We start from the raw sequence: 17,135 nt of genomic DNA, 5'->3' as shown, positions 1-17,135 counted from the left end.
TGTGAAGGCCAGTGGTGCCTTTTCAGTCTGCTTGTGTGTGTGTGTGTGTGTGATGGTGTCTTGCTTTGTCACTCAGGCTGGAGTGCAGTGGCACGATCTCAACTCACTGCAATCTCCGCCTCCCAGGTTCAAGCGATTCTCCTGCCTCAGCCTCCCCATTAGCTGGGATTACAGGCAGGTGCCACAATGCCTGGCTAATTTTTTTGTATTTCTAGTAGAGATGGGGTTTCACCGTGTTGGCCAAGCTGGTCTTGAACTCCTGACCTCAGGTGATCCACCCACCTTAGCCTCCCAGAATGCTGGGATTACAGTTGTGAGCCACTGAGTCTGCTTTTCTTAGCGGGCTCTGAAGAATCACCATTAAGATTTTTCAAGTATTTTGAGTGGGGTATTAACTGCCACTGCTGTCTTTAGCCTACCTCAGACTCCTTGTTTACACATTTCTTTCCTAGTTTATCACTTCTCTAAGTGGATTGGTTGCTAATAAGCAGTTTAAATTTTGTCTATAGATACTTATCTCAAACAACCACTGCCTGGCAATTTAAAGTTTTCAGTGGTTAAAAATGTAAAAGAAGACTTTAAAGAGGATTCTCAGGTTTTTCTTCCCTTGAAATGAGGTATGCATGACTCCCAGTTCATCGTAATACTATGCTTTAGATAAGAAGTAGTACTTTAAAGATGCTTTTAAAGTATACTATTTTTCCTGGTTCCCGGATATGAGTTTTTGCCTTTATTAGCTCAGTTGCCAATCTATAACAAAAGAAGTGTGTTTTTACTCTGAACATTATAGTAAATGATATTTTTTGAGAGTGAATGCAGATGAAGTATTCCATTTTTCTTCCTTTCCCAAGGTAAAATTTTGGCTGGGGAGATAGGGCTTTGCTATCAACATTAGGTTTTCTGGTGTGAGTTCATATGATTTGATTCCTCATTGATGACTATTCATAGGTTTAACAAATCAAATAACAACTGTGGAAAGTTTTATTTTTTATTCCTAAACAGTTTACTCGTATCTTTTTATCTTTTTTTTTTTTTTTGAGATGAACTCTTACTCTGTCACCCAGGCTGGAATGCAGTGGTGCAATCTCGGCTCACTGCTATCTCCGCCTCCCGGGTTCAAGCGATTCTCCTGCCTCAGCCTCCCGAGTAGCTGGGATTACAGGCATGTGCCACCATACCCTGCTAACTTTTTGGTATTTTTAGTAGAGATGGAGTTTCACCGTGTTGGGCAGGCTGGTCTCGAATTTCTGGACCTCAAATGATCCACCCGCCTTGGCCTCCCAAAGTGCTGGGATTACAGGCGTGAGCCACCATGCCTGGCCACTGTATCTTAATATCAGATAGGAATCAGATGCTCTTGTAAGGAATTCAATAATTCTGATTTTCAGAAACAACAGTTTGGTAGCTATTATTAGAATTTCAAAGATACAGGGAAGTACCTGTGAGTAGTGTTTGATCTGGATCCACAGATAAAAAGATATAGCTATCAGTTTAAAAATACAATGATATTTCAGTTTACAAATTCTTCATCAATTTCGCATCACAGAAATTCATGTAAATTGGATTTATACATTCATTTAATATGCTCTATAAGTACCAAGAAATATTTTATGTCTATAATTTTGAAAATGCAGACATTTAAAAATCTTTGGTGGCAGCATTGCTGTAGGTCACAGTATTGGGGACCTTATTCTGGGAGAATAGATCCTTTTGCATTTTAAAGTGGAATATCACACTTTCTCACTTACTAGAGCAGGAGGTACTGTTTTGGGTCTAGCCAATAGGATGTTTAGAAATGTGCTTGAATGCCTCTTGCAGTGGGTTTGAATTCACTCCACAGGATTTCTGATTTCTTGCTTCTCTCTTGGTGACTTGGGTGCTCCAGGCTTCAGTTACCTTATCTGTAAAATGTGCAAAATCTTGCTTCAGTTACTTTATCTGTAAAATGTGGGGGTTGAGGTCTTTTTCAACTTTAAATACCTGTATCTCATCACGTTAGTTTCTGCTGCTTTCCGTGTTAAGCATAAAGGCATTGTATCTTTTCCTCTGAAGATTTTGGTCTCCACTTTCTTTCATCATCTCTCTCCTAGCCTTATCTCTCTCTCTGCATCTTTCCTTCTCCAGTTCACCTCTTTAATCTGAAGGTTTGCGTTGGTATCTGTAAGGTGGAACTGAAGAATTATTTGTTCTTAGCAAATAGAATTTTGTCATTAAAGCTTTCTTTGAAGGAAGCCTGAATCGTGTTCTTATTTGCCCAAATATCCCTTGATGGAAGAAACTCTCTTGACCCCTAGTTGAGAATGTACGACGGGGTAGGTGGGAAATAAGATTCTCTTAAAAAAATTAAATGTTGAAGTATTGCTTCTTTTTATAATCACAAGTGAATGAGAACAGTGAGCTTTTGATGATGTGCTTTCTTTTTATGCTGCTAATTAGACTTTTTTGATTTTTGTGCTTACCAAAATACTAATTCTTTTGTTGATAGGTGCTCAAAATTTCTGGTTTCTATGATGCAAATGGTCTAAAGGAAATGTATGATTTTTTTTTTCAACATGACTTTTTGAGATAATCTCATTTAAAAAAAGACTTTCTGTTTGACTCCACCTAAGCTTCTTATTTTATAGCTATGACTGCCTGTGGCTCTTTAATTCCCTTTTATTTACAGTTTGTGTGGAAACTGAGTTTCCAAAGATATTTGTTGTAGAGAAGGATTGAACCATTTTTTGTATTTATGCATAGTTTTTGATTTTTTCCCAAAGGAGTCCATTGATTTTTAGTTCTGTACTCTAGAAATAATTGTTGAATTCACAACATAATTGGTTATTTTTATGTATTGTCATAGAGCTATTTAAGAATGATGTTTTAATAATTTCTTTTAGTGAAAGAAGTTCTGCTAGATGTAATAAAACATTTTATACATTTTTACACCAAAATGTCAGGCCAATATAACTGATCAGGGAACCACCACTTATCTGTTAACTGTGTGGATAAAAATTTAAATTAAAACACAATTCCCGAATTTCTTCGTTACTTACTCCTGCTTTTATCTTTAATATCACAGATATGAGTTTAAAAGTTTCTGTGTGCTGTCTTTATGATGTTTTCTGAAATACCAGTAACCAACTCAGTAGCCAAATGAAATAATTTTTTCTTTTAGTTCTAGAAACATTCAGAAACAACTGCACTTTTTTGCCTTAATCCCATTTGTCATGAAAAATATGCTGCTGGAATAACTTGAATATTAGAAATAAATCTCAAGCTTCTGGCCCTGTAACATTCTAAGCTTTAATTCTATCCTAGCAGTGCAGATTGTCTGGAGGGCCAGAACTCTTTCATTAATCACATGCTGGTCACAGTAAATAGAAATAAGCTTCTGCACTGAACGTGGTAGATTCTTTAGAATGGAGGCTTTTCTGGAATTCGTCTGAAATTAGGAGGGATCTTCTGTGAGGTTCGTGAGCCAGGGCAGTTCTCATTAAATTCCAAAAGCAATGCCTCCCTACAGAAGAAAAAATTCCATTTCTATATATATATATGTGGTACTCAAACACACATGATAGAGAAACTTGCTCAGTCTTCTTAGATAGACTCTCAGTAACTTGCTTTATGGCTTCAGTTAAGTGAACTTGGATTTTAGTATCAACTTTAAAATCACAAAAATGAAGTAATACTGCTTATACTTATGTATGTGAATTTGTTGTTAAATATTAGAATAAAATTAAAATCAGTGTATTTGATGCACATGCAGATACATGCATAATATTTTATTTTTTCTTCTCCAAATTAACTTTAGATTCAAATGTACCAGCTGTCCAGGCTCCTTCATGACTATCACAGAGATCTCTACAATCACCTTGAAGAAAATGAAATCAGCCCCAGTCTTTATGCTGCCCCCTGGTTCCTCACATTGTTTGCCTCCCAATTTTCATTAGGATTTGTAGCCAGAGTTTTTGGTAAGAGATGCCTGTAATTAAATGAAACAGTATTATTTATTCCAAGGACTATACTTCTACTTCTAGCCATATAATGCCCCTATTGTTTTATCACGTGTTACACAGAATAGCAAATTGCTAATGGAATTTAATAAATGTGCCTGGCTCTATTCTGACAGTAACTTAAAACCATATTTGTCTTACATAAAATTGAAATTAAAAGGGAAAGAGGAATTGGGCTCTTGTATTTGAGTAAGCTGTAATGGAGCTCTTATTTTCATTTGTGCCTAAAAATCAGAGCGTATACTCCTAAAATCTGGACTAGGGACAGACTCTGTATAATTTTCCAGATTTTTATATACATCTTTCTACCCCCCATTGTCTTCTTCATCTTGCATTCAGAACACAGAGAAACATGTTCTTAACTTGTATCAATGTTGTTTCTAATGGCATTTCTTAATCTGACTTTTTGTTGTTAACAGAATAACTTTACTTCCTGTTTCATTGCTCATGTGACTCTTCTTTCATGCCAATGCAGTTATGGTGGGACAGTCTGTAAGACTGGTGGCTCAGGGAAAACACTAAGTACAGTCAGTAGAGCCCAGGGCAAGTTACTGAGTAACTGCCTTGTTCTAATCACAGTGTTTGGCATTGGGAATAAAAAGAGAGTATAACATGGTTTATGTCCCCTTTGGAGCCCTTATATCTATTCACAAGTCTTTATACTTGTCTAAGTCTGTTATGTGAAAAGCAAAAATTAAAACAACAACAACAACCAACTCTTCATCAGAGGTTTGTTCTAATGATGTGTAGGATCTCAGTTGCCTTAAAAAAGGACTCCCTTAATTTTTATGTTCTGATCATCTATTTAGCAGACATGGGCAAGCAGACAGTATTCACTCACAGCTGCACTTCTGTTAAATTGGAGCTGTTTGTCAAATTGTATTGGTGCAGTTGTAGGTCATTGTCAGTGTTTGAAAAAATGAAACAGCTTACAGTGAAGATATTAGGGAATATTACAAAAAGTAAGGAAATACATTGTTTGGAGAAATTTGTTTTGAGGATATATGTGCAATATGTATATATACCAGATTACAACGTATGATATATTTCTTACTGAGGACTGTGGTGGTTTAAAAGTTAAACACTACATTAATGTTACTACAATTTATAAAATGCAACAAAAGAGTAAAGTTAAAATGCGCTGAATCATCAGATTTCTCTTGTTTATCGAATATACACTACTGCTTTTCTACAGTGACATTTTCTCTGGGGCTTGGGTTCCTATTAATGGGTCTTCTGTAAATTCTTTTGTTTATATATGTTTTTCTTCCCAGAGAATAATCTATCATATCGAAATGATGTTTCAGGGCACCTCTCTTTGACTTAACCTTGGAAGCTCGATGTCAAGAGTTCAAGAAACAAATGTCATCAGTATCAGTTTTTTGTTATGAGAATACAAATGATGCTGTTGGCTATACAACAGCTGTTCAGCTCTCTTCTTTGAATTTATAAAAGAATAGAGCTGGCAGGAAATGGAAAGATGCATGAGCAAGAAGAACTATGTTTGAAAGAATGATTCTATGGTTCCATCTTCATTAAAGACTCTCTGTTGTATATTATTCATTAAAGAATGACATAGATTGAGAGAAACTTTCATACAAAAGTACTAAGTACTTGATACTTTTCTTTCTTTCTTTTTTTATTTTTCTGAGACTGAGTCTTGCCCTATTGCCCAGGCTGGAGTGCAGGGCACAATATCAGTTCACTGCAACCTCTGCCTCCTGGGTCCAACCGATTCTCCTGCCTCAGCCTCCCAAGTAGCTAAGACTACAGGCATGTGCCACCACACTCAGCTAATTATTGTATTTTTCGTAGAGACAGGATTTCACCGGTGTTGACCAGGCAGGTCTCGAACTGCTAGCCTCAAGCCATCCACCCGCCTCAGCCTTCCAAAGTGTTGGGATTACAGATGTGAGCCAACACGCCCGGCCTAGTACTTGATACTTTTCAAAATTATTGCCTGTTTGTATTTGTAGGGAAGCAGGGCTTAGAGTTAGGGTAGCTCTTATATTTCTCTCCTGATTGAGGTTGTATGTTTGTCATTTGTTTTAATTTTTCTTTTAAGGTGTTTTTTTTTTTTTTTTTAATTTCCTGGTGTGACATAGATTTAATTACATAGCTGGTTCATTTACTTTTTGTTATGATAATGAGAGTTTGAATAGTACTCATTGGTTATGTTAATTTGTTTTTGTATTCCTGTTGTGAAGAAAAGTCTATCAGTTGAATAACTGTCCTTGAGGTTTACCTAGTCTCCATTAAATTTGGCATTAAAAATTACAAATAGTTCATGGACAGAGATATACACTTTGTCCTTTTTTACCCTGGCTTTATCTGAGATTCTTAAGAGGAATATTAAAACATCTGCTTATATGTTTAGTTATTTTACTTTTTAAAAAATGCTAGATGCTTTTGACCAGTTTTCTTTTGCAAAACACATAAAACAAGTAAATAAAAACCTTTAGCAGAAATAGCATGCTTTTTACAAGAGTGGATGCATAATTTTGATCATGAAAATTGTATTTCTTCTTTTAGATATTATTTTTCTTCAGGGAACTGAAGTTATATTTAAGGTTGCACTCAGCCTACTGAGCAGCCAAGAGACACTTATAATGGAATGCGAGAGCTTTGAAAATATTGTTGAGTTTCTTAAAAGCACGCTACCTGATATGAATACCTCTGAAATGGAAAAAATTATTACCCAGGTATGATTTAAATGCTAATAGTGTTATACAGCAGTTTTCTCTACTGAATATATATTAAATGCTTTAGCATAAAAATGTAGCTTTGCTTGACAGGTATTTTCATCAGATACATTTTATTTAGAAAGGGGACTGTTGTGAAATTTCTGCATTGTGACATTGTCTATCTGGCTATGCACAGAAAATATGGTTTAGTGCTACATAATGAGTTTTTCAGGAATCCTTTCCATTTAAACCAATGCTAAAACTGAAGATAGAACTGACAGAATCAGGAAGGCCTGAGAGTAAAATCAGATCGTCTTGCCTTTGTTATCTTCTTAATTATTTTGTAAAATACATGAAGAGAACATGTGGCAAGAGTACAGGCTTTGGAATTAGAAGGTATTGGGTTTGCATCTACTTCTAGCTCTTTAATTGGTTGTTTGGCTTGCACACATCAGCCTAATCGTCCAAACCGTAGTTGTCCAGAATGGTACAGCACTGGACAAGTTCCAGAATGGGATAATACTGATCTGAGAGGTTTTATGAAGCTTACATGAGGAGACTTGGTGTATCAGTCTTTGTCCCTCCGGGAAACATTCTCCCTCCAATGATTCAAATGAAGGAACCATCTATAAAGATGTGGGTAGGCCTAAGGGAATCCAACACAGATGTCCAGGTGCCCAGGAACTAGTAACATAGGGAAAATGTTCAAACCTCTGCTGCAGAGGGGCTAAGTGGAGGATGTAATAGTGTTACTAGGTCCAGGAAGAGCTGGAACTGTGGAGGAGGGTTCTCTGCTGGTTGTTGTGGTCTTGTTGAACTAGGCAGAGAAGGATCGGGGAAGAAATACCCAACCCTTTTCTCCTGCCTCTTCTCATCTTGTGCTGGCATCTTCTGTTTGCCAAACTGAACCAGAAGCCAGCCAGAAAGTAAGTGTGGGGAATTGTCTGCCTGCCAGGGTACAATAGAATGGATGAGGGCAGTGAATGGATCTGAGAAGCAAATTGAAAGTAATCTACACACTGCACACAAAGACTACAAGTCCTTGACTCTTCATAGGGACCAGGTGAATGGTAGCTATATATTGCTGCTGTTCAGATGCAGTGGACAAGCTTAAGAGCAGATTGATAGATTTGACAGTTGAGCTTTATGAGCATTGATAAAGTTTACCACTTTCCTGAAGGCACTTTTGATGGCAGAAAGACGATAGGGTTTAGAGAAAGGGAGTTTGGAACCTTGTTCTGGTGTCCAGCCATTTACTAGCTGTGTGCCTGTGGGCAAGTTACAACCTCTCTGAGTCTCAACCTCTTCCTCTACAAAATGGGAATAACAAAAGTAGATTGTATTATACTTTTGTATTATTTTAGGAGCAAATATAACCAATATGTTAAAGTATTTTGTACCCTGTAGTTCATACTGTAATATGAACTCTTATTATATTAATACATATAAAATTTTATTTCCATTACATGGAATCTAAATCACAAATATCTATAAATAGTTTGTTAAAATGCTCTGTAAGCTGAAAAGTATAGCTTTTATTTGTATAGTTACTTGTTTATTAATTTTTCAGAAATACCTTTCTTGACTGGAATCAGATATTATGCTTTTAGAGATTTGAAATCAGTTATCACCTCCCTTCTAAAATTAATGAGGAAATTGCCTGGCTTTACAGATTACTATTAGGATTAATGGGTAGAATTTATAGACAAGTAAATTTGAACTTGAAATTGGGAGAATTTCCTAACAATTAGAGTTGATTACTGTGGAATGAAATGCTAATATTAAAGGAGACTTTGATGAACTTTATTTATGGACACTGGAAAAAAACGCAAATAGTGCAGAAAATCACAAAGAAGGAAACAAAAGTAACTATAAATCTCAACATCTAGAGATAACCTTTGAAACTTTCTATTACCTTTTCTTTGCTTATATATACATATAAAAATGTATAAAGTTATATATAAATGAAATCATACTACATATACTATTGTGGGACCTGATTTATGATTAAAAACATATAGAGTATTAGATTTTTTTCCAGTAACTATAAATCCATATTATCATTTTAATGGTTGTGTAATAATCCATTGTGTCCATACCCACTAAGTAAGGAAAAGATGATGGTTATTTGAGGATAACCAGTTAGTATAGAAGTTCTCTTATTAAAATTTGAATGTTTGAGTCTCTCTAGTAGTAAGTAGTAGAGTAAGTCAGATTTTTTGTGGTTTCTTTTCTCTTCTCAGTGTTTAATATAGAGACCATTGCTTGAATAGCAGCTGTAGTCTCTCCTTCCCCCAGGAAGTTTGGAGTAACTGTCCTCTAGCTTCATAGCAAACGACCTTCCTATTTAGTGGTGGTATGGGAGAGCAGTAGCAGCCCTAATTAAACCTTACAGCACTGGACAGTGGTCACAGTATGCAATTTTGAGGATTCTCTGTGCAGTACAATATGTAAATGACTCTTTAAGAGGCTTACAGGGAATAGCAAATGGATGAAAAAATTTTTTAAGATCTTTCTGCTCCATTGGCAAATAAATTAGAAATGCTTTTGGTTGCTTTATTACAGTAATACCCTATGCAATTTTGCTTACTAATCAGCAGAGATTATCTCTAACATAATAATTACTCAATAACTAATGTTGTTTATCTAGTATACTACATTTTGGGAGACAGTTACTAGATTATGGATATCTTGGCTGCAAAATACACTTGGACATTAATTTATTCTAGTGACTTGACTTCCCGAGAATGTTTCAATTGCATAGAAATAATCTATCTGTTCTGTTTTTAAAGAAAAAATTTCTTCTTTCACAGAAAGAGCTATTTGTTTTTATGTTGACAGTGTAAGCTATATCTAATTTATTCTTGTATTGACAGTTATACTTTTTTTCTTTTTTATGCTTTAATGTTCTTCATTAATAAGTATTTGGAAATATACATGAAACATACCAAGATACACAAGCTGTATCTTGTTATACATACCAAAGGCTAGCCTAACCCATGATACTTTCATGGCAGGTTTTTGAGATGGATATTTCTAAGCAGTTGCATGCCTATGAGGTGGAATATCATGTGCTACAGGATGAGCTACAGGAATCTTCATATGCTTGTGAGGATAGTGAACCTTTGGAGAAGCTGGAGAGGGCCAATAGCCAACTGAAAAGACAAAACATGGACCTCCTAGAAAAATTACAGGTAAAGAAATAAAGATTTGAGCAAAGAAGTATTTTAATGCCTCCTGCATGCACAGAACTACCTCAGGAATGGAAGGGATATGTGTGTGGAATGAACCATTGCTAACCAAGAGCCCATGTATCAGACTGTCCAAGTGCTCTGGGGCTACAAATGACATGTTAAATTTAATATTACTTGGAAAAAATGCACCCTCACAAAATAGCTAAATGGCAGTTCAAAGTGCAATCTGCTTAAATACCTGTTGTATGTTATAGATATTTGGTTAAGTTCAAGGGAGGAAGAATTGAATGTAGGAAATTGATAAAGTTGTGAAGGACCTGGGCTTGAGCTGGAATCTGGAGGGTTGGTGGAAGAAATGAGTGAGGAAGGTCTTTAAGTCAGGCTGGGTAGGAGGGTGGCATCAATAAGGAGGACATGGCAGAGCAGCAGAGTTAGCCTGGTGTCAATTTCAGATAGATGTTGGGGAGAGTTAGGGTAAATATGATAAAGGCAGAAATTGTAAGTGACTTTCAGTGTCAAACCAAAGAACGTGACTTTAATCCTGTCAAGAGGGAAATCTCTCAAAGTTTTGGGGTCGTGCTGTAGAAAGATCAGTCTGGGAACCTTGATGAGGACAGATTGAGATGGGAGAGAAGGTAAGGAGGCCTGCTAGCAGTCACTTGTGAAAATCTATTGTGGATGATGAGAGTTGTCTAGACTAAAATGGAAATTTAAAAGAGGGAGACATGTCTAGGTAAATTGAATTACACGTAAATGTTACATGTAATATTAATACATCATTCCTGCCATCAGGGAGTTCACAATTATTATTTGAGAATATAAAACACTATATATCTGTATCTAAGCACACACTTATACATGCAATAAGCAATTTATTATACAGTAATATTCTGTATTTGCAACTTGTATATGTGTGCTGTGTAGCCATGCCCTGAGGGGAGGGGCTTAAGAGTGATCAGGGGAGGGAGACTAGCAGGTGACCCTCCTGAAGTCTTCAGGGGAGATGACTTCAGTGGAGTTTCAGTGCCTAATGGCTGCTTGGGTTCCACTTACTCCTCCTCTCCATTTCCTCAACACTGCACCTGGCTACAGACTGGAAAACACTAAAACTCTGCTTCTATATGGTGAGTCCCCTGTCAAGACCAGTCAGGAGAGACAGGTTAGAAATGACGGGTCTCTAAAGTGGTTGCTTCCCAAGAATGGGGACACTAAACTTCCTTCACTTTGTCTTACATTGGCTCTGGCTCACAGAAAATTTAAATCTTTTTTTCTATTCAAAAGAGGGCAACATAGTCTATTTTCAAAAAGAAAAATAAATGGTTGATATATTGTCCATTTTTAGTTGGATATTTCAATGGCGATTGAGTATTTGCCCTTATTAGGGAAGGTGGGTTTGTACCTGTTTTATAATGATTCTTCTGAACTTACAGACTTTTTCACTGACAGTTCAGTGTAGTCATCGTCAGTTACTCGGCCACCCCTCACATCTATAAAAACTGATGAAAGTCCAAGTGTATGTTTAGAGGACTCCGTATTTCAGTCAGGGAAGGAAAATCTCTTTTAGCACTGCAAGATAGTGTCAGGAATCTCCTGTTTCTCCTTCAGCCAGGCCAGATCCCTCCCGTTCACTCAGGGGAACACCAGTGGGTGCAGAATAAGTTCTGCTACTGTTGGTGAGGGGGTGATTTAGTATTGAATTATTAGTGTATTCAGTGAGAGGAGATGAATCATGATAGTTCCATAGTTACATCTTTGTGAAACCTAATAAATCATCGTTTCATGTAGGTTTTCAGAGTATTTGTTTCAAATAATATTTTATTAAGTAATTCGAAGTAATTGGTTAATATGGGTAAGGACTGGCTCCTGCTATAATGAATCATGACTTTAGCAAGACATTGGATTCCAAATCAAATTTTTGATTTGTGGGATTTTTTCCCCCCGAAACAGGTAGCTCATGCTAAAATCCAGGCCTTGGAATCAAACCTAGAAAATATTTTGACAAGAGAGACCAAAATGAAGTCTTTAATCCGGACCCTGGAACAAGAAAAAATGGCTTATCAAAAGACAGTGGAGCAAATCCGGAAGCTGCTGCCCGCGGATGCTCTAGCCAATTGTGAACTGTTGCTGAGAGACCTAAGCTGCAACCCTAACAACAAAGCCAAGATAGGAAGTAAGCCATAATTGAAGAGGCGTGGCCTCAGCAGGAAGTGCTCCTTAGAATACTACAGAGAGGAAGAGCCTGCATGCCACTGGCCCAAGGCTGGACGCTGAAGCTGATGGAACCACCTAATACTGGTGCTGAGCCCCTAGTCACAGCAGGTGGACCTCGTGCTCATCAGAGCGTGCCAATCCTAAGCCATTGGACATATGTAGATTGGTTTTTGTTGTTGCTATGTACATATAAATATATATATAAAATGAACATAGTTCATGCTTTCAGATAAAATGAGTAGATATGTATTTAATTTTTTAGTCAGACCTTCATGAAATCCACACCAAAGGAAAGGTAAACCGAAATTTCTCTTGGACATATGTGAAATCTTTTTGTCTTTATAGTGAAACAAAGCCAGAGCATCTTTGTATATTGCAATATACTTGAAAAAAATGAATGTATTTTTTTCTCCAAAGAACAGCATGTTTCACTCAATGGTGAAAAGGTGGAAACATTTATGTGACTTTATGTGTTTCTGTCTTAATATCTACTGACATTGTCTATATGAGGAAAGTGACTGAATACTAGTCATGCTCCTATGAGTTTTTTGGGAAGGTAGGGGCATTTCTCCCTGCCTGCTTTGTGCCAACTAGCATGTTGCATCTACATGCATTGTGAGTCTAGTTAAGTATTACTATAAACATACATAAAGAGAAAGTAGGACATTGTGGCTGAGTCTACCCAGCTCAAGGTAAAGGAGAATGTCGCTAATTTTTTAGCGAACTAGATCAGCATTATTACTCAAACTAAAAATATCACACCTGAAAAATTTAATTTAGGACCTAAAATGTCTAGATTAACTTTCTGCCTTTTTAATTTAAATAACTCATTCAGTTGTGAATGAATTCCTCTTTATTTGGTGCCACAGTCACCAAATGACAAGGATTTGCCATTTTCCCACCAAATTGTGAGTGCTCATAATTTAGGTCTCTCTACCTTAAATTCAGTATAAGGAAATGTAATTATGATTGTTTTTTTTCCAAAGATGACAAGCTGTGTTGAAATACATTTTTTCTTTTGACCAATTGACAAGACTCTAATAAGCTTTAATAATCTTCCCCTTTTATGTGAAAAGTTTTGAGAACTGTAAAATGTTTGGGAACAAACTGTTGAAATCCATCGGAAGGGAAAAGTGGTACCAGTGGTACCAGCTCAACTAAAACCTGCAGTTCTGCATTTCAACTCTTCACTTCCTCAGTCTACAAATAGCTTATTAGAGGACATTCACGCATGCTGGGTATAGGCAAGGAAAGTAATTTTCAAAGTACATTTGCAATTCTCTTTTTCAGAGATGATTTTAGGATAGTGCCTCTGAAAGTTGATGCAGCATTTTTGCCTTTCCAAAAAGTATTTATTGTCACTGCTTTTTGCAGTACTTGTATTTTCACAGATGGATTATCTGGGGTAATTTTCTTCAAAGGGAGTTTGTTATACACAGTGAAAATTTATTATAGAGTAGAGTAGTAAAGCTCTAGAGGTTTCAGAAAGCTTTGATGAACAGATGACAAACATCCGAAACCCCCTGTACACTGTTACCCAGTGTGAATATAATAACTTGTTATAGCTCAGTGTGCCCTTGAATCCAAACAGTTTCTTAAAAGACAATAAAATCTTATTAGTAAAGTTAATGTAACTTCTAAGTTCTAGAAATGCTGATTCTGTCTACCCCATTCAATTGGGGGCTACTAATTGATTTGTTGCTTGGTTTCCTTGAGAATTTCTCTATTTGTAGGAGGGATTTTTTTCTTTTTACTGTCTGTAGATGGAAAATTACTTTATGGGTGTGATGCACAGATGGTAGCCAAGGAATCTGTTGGGAAAGTTTGGAAAGAAACCTTTTCTTTCTGTTATTCAGTTTAAAGTAATCTTTATCCTGGATGTTTATAATCAACATTAAGAGTTATATTACAGTGTTCAGAGATTAAGCTGACTTGGATACAATATTTTCTTTTGAAAATGAATTTTCTTTTTCATTTGTGATTTTTTAAAAATGTTGCACCAGTTATGCTTCATGCATTGTTACATCTCATCAGGTTAATGTAATGTCTAGTTCCTTTGCAATAAATATATTACTGCAGCTTTCTTGACATATACTGTTTCTTTTCGGGAGAGAAGAAGCTCTTGGTTAGAGTCTTTTACTACAGGGGTCCCTGGGTACCTGTCCATGGCCTGTTATGAACCAGGCCACACAGCAGTGGTGGGCATGTGAGCAAGCATGACTGCCTGAGCTCCGACTCCTGTCAGATCAGCCATGGCATTAGATTCTCATAGGAGCGCAAACCCTATTGTGAACCTGTGCATGCAGGAGATCTACATTGTGTGTTCCTCAAGAGAATCAAATGTCTAATGATCTGTCACTGTCTCCCATCATCCCCAGATGGGATCATCTAGTTTCAGGAAAACAAGCTCAGGGTTCCCACTGATTCTACATTATGGTGAGTATATAATAATAATATGGTGAGTAATAATAATAATAGAAATAAAGTGCACAATAAATGTGCTTGAATCATTGAGTCATCCTGAAACCATCCCCTGCCACCAGTCTGTGGAAAAATTGTCTTCTATGAAACCAGTCCCTGGTGTCAAAAAGGTTGAGGACCACTGCTTTATAAGATCTGCATGGTAAAACCCCATCTGTAGTAAAAATACAAAAATTAGCCAGGCATGGTGGTGCACATCTGTAATTTCAGCTACTCAGAAGAGTAGGAGAGGCATGTGTTGTTACTTATAGGAGGCCAAAGTATCGTCTGAACCTGAGAGGCAGAGCTTGCAGTGAGCCATCGCGCCACTGCACTCTAAGCTGGGCCACAGAGTGAGACTCTACCTTTAAAAAAAAAAAAAAAAAAAAAAAAAAAAAAAAGATCTGCATGGTTTGGATTGTACCTACTTAAAATTGCTACACAAATAATTATTCCTAATAGAATCTGAGACAAGAAAGATAATTCAAGAGACATTTATGTAAGTACATTGTTACCAGTTTTCAACTTACTTTCTCAGTGGAGACTTGAAAGAACATTATTAGCAACCACATTGATAGATTTGCGTTCTATACTTTTATTTTCCAAGTCCCCTCATAGATAGCAAGGGAGAGAAAGAGCCACAAGAAAATACAAAATTTTTCAATTGGACACAGATAATTAAGAATTAAAGACACTTACTGATGGATGTGATATGAATGTTTTTACATAAAATATGTATCTCTTGGAGTATTTTCATGTATATTTGTAATCCAATAAAAATACACTATGTCTTCTTGCTAACTTTAGGACTAACACTTTTAACTATTTTTCACTTAATGTAGTAGTTAAGCATTTTGAGAATGAGGCACTGTAGGCTTAATAGTACAGTCTCTTAACATCCATGTTGACTTTTGTTACTATTTCACCAATTATTTTTTCACAGTACCAGATTAGGAATAAGAAATCTATCATCTGATGGCATGAAGTATTTAGTCCTTCTACCACAATGTGACACTCTCATTATATCACTCATTAGCTGTGATATAATGAGAAAAGCACTGGATTTAGAGTGAGAAGTTTTAGATCTATGTCCTGGTTCCACCACTTTTATTTACTCATTCAACAAATAGTTTTTGTGAGCCTAGTCCAGGCTAGCTGCCTGAAATTCAGGGGTGGAGAAGACATAACTCCTTGTCCTCAAAGAGTTTGCATAGCCAGACAAGACTAAGCAAAAATAACAAATCTGGAGGCATCACATTACCTGACTCCAAACATAATACAAGGCTATAGTCACCAAAAAAGCATGGCACTGGTATAAAAATAGGCACATAGGCAGTGGAACAGAATAGAGAACCCAGAAATAAAGCCAAATATACAAACAGATCTTCCACAAAGCAAACAAAAACATAAAGTAGGAAAAGGACACCCATTCAACAAATGGTGCCGGGACAACTGGCAAATCACATAGAAAAGGATGAACCTCATCTCTCAACTTTTACAAAAATCAAGATTTAAATCTAAGACATGAAGTCGTAAAAATTCTAGAAGATAACATTAGAAAAACTCTTCTAGACACTGGCTTAGGCAAAGACTTCATGACCAGAAACCCAAAAGCAAATGCAACAAAAACAAAGATGAATAGATGGGAATTAATTAAACTAAAAAGCTTCTGCACAGCAAAAGAAATAATCAGCAGAGTAAACAGACAACCCACAGAGTGGGAGAAAATGTTCACAATCTATACTTCTGAGAAAGGACTAATATCCAGAATCTGCAAGGAACTCAAATCAGCAAGAAAAAAAAAATCACATCAAAAAGTAGGCTAAGGACATGAACAGACAGTTCTCAGAAGAAGATACACAAGTGGTCAACAAACATGAAAAGAAAGTGCTCAACGTCACTATCAGGGAAATGCAAATTAAAGCCACAGTGCGATACTGTCTTACTCCTACAAGAATGGCCATAATAAAAAAACTCAAAAAATGATAGATGTTGGCATGGATGTAGTGAAAAGGGAATACTTTTACACTGCTGGTAGGAATGTAAACTAGGACAACCTCTATGGAAAATAGTGTGAAGATTTCTTAAAGAACTAACAGTAGATCTACCATTTGATCCAGCAAACTCACTACTGGGTTTCTGCCCAGATGAAAAGAAGTCATATGTTGACTTACAAATATATATACATACATATACACACACACATATGCATATATATACATACACATATATACATACATATATACATATATATACGTGTGTGTGTGTGTGTATATATGTTACATTTTCTTTATCCAATCACTAGTGGGCATTTGGGCTGGTTCCATATTTTTGCAATTGCAAATTGTGCTGCTATAAACATGCATGTGCAAGTATCTTTTTTGTGTCATGACTTCTTTTCCTCTGGGTGGATACCCAGTAGTGAGATTTCTAGATCAAATGGTAGATCTGTGTGTATATGTATGTGTGTGTGTGTGTGTGTGTGTAGTATTCCATGTATATATATATATACACACACACACAATACTACACACATGCACACACACACACATATGTATAAGAAATACTACTGAGTCATGAGAAAGTAATGA

At 36.4% G+C, this 17,135-nt stretch overlaps 1 protein-coding gene across 3 annotated transcripts in view; it reads left to right on the top strand.

Annotated features, from left to right (window-relative positions):
• The window catches only part of TBC1D4 (TBC1 domain family member 4), a 129,959-nt gene extending 115,786 nt beyond the window's left edge, over nucleotides 1–14,173 (top strand). For 2 of the 3 annotated variants that reach the window (XM_030922341.1, XM_030922343.1), the window contains 4 exons: nucleotides 3,794–3,953; nucleotides 6,528–6,697; nucleotides 9,697–9,873; nucleotides 11,821–14,167. In XM_030922341.1, the coding sequence (XP_030778201.1) occupies nucleotides 3,794–3,953; nucleotides 6,528–6,697; nucleotides 9,697–9,873; nucleotides 11,821–12,054 (741 nt within the window). In that variant the 3' untranslated portion in view covers nucleotides 12,055–14,167. Of the gene's footprint in view, nucleotides 1–3,793; nucleotides 3,954–6,527; nucleotides 6,698–9,696; nucleotides 9,874–11,820 lie in introns of all 3 variants that reach the window. The other variant, XM_030922342.1, reaches the window with a different exon arrangement.
• The last annotated feature ends 2,962 nt before the right edge of the window (nucleotides 14,174–17,135 follow it).

This window comes from Rhinopithecus roxellana, chromosome 18 (assembly GCF_007565055.1).
Source record: "Rhinopithecus roxellana isolate Shanxi Qingling chromosome 18, ASM756505v1, whole genome shotgun sequence".
NCBI lineage: Eukaryota > Metazoa > Chordata > Mammalia > Primates > Cercopithecidae > Rhinopithecus > Rhinopithecus roxellana.
This window is presented reverse-complemented; position numbering and strand designations above follow the sequence as displayed.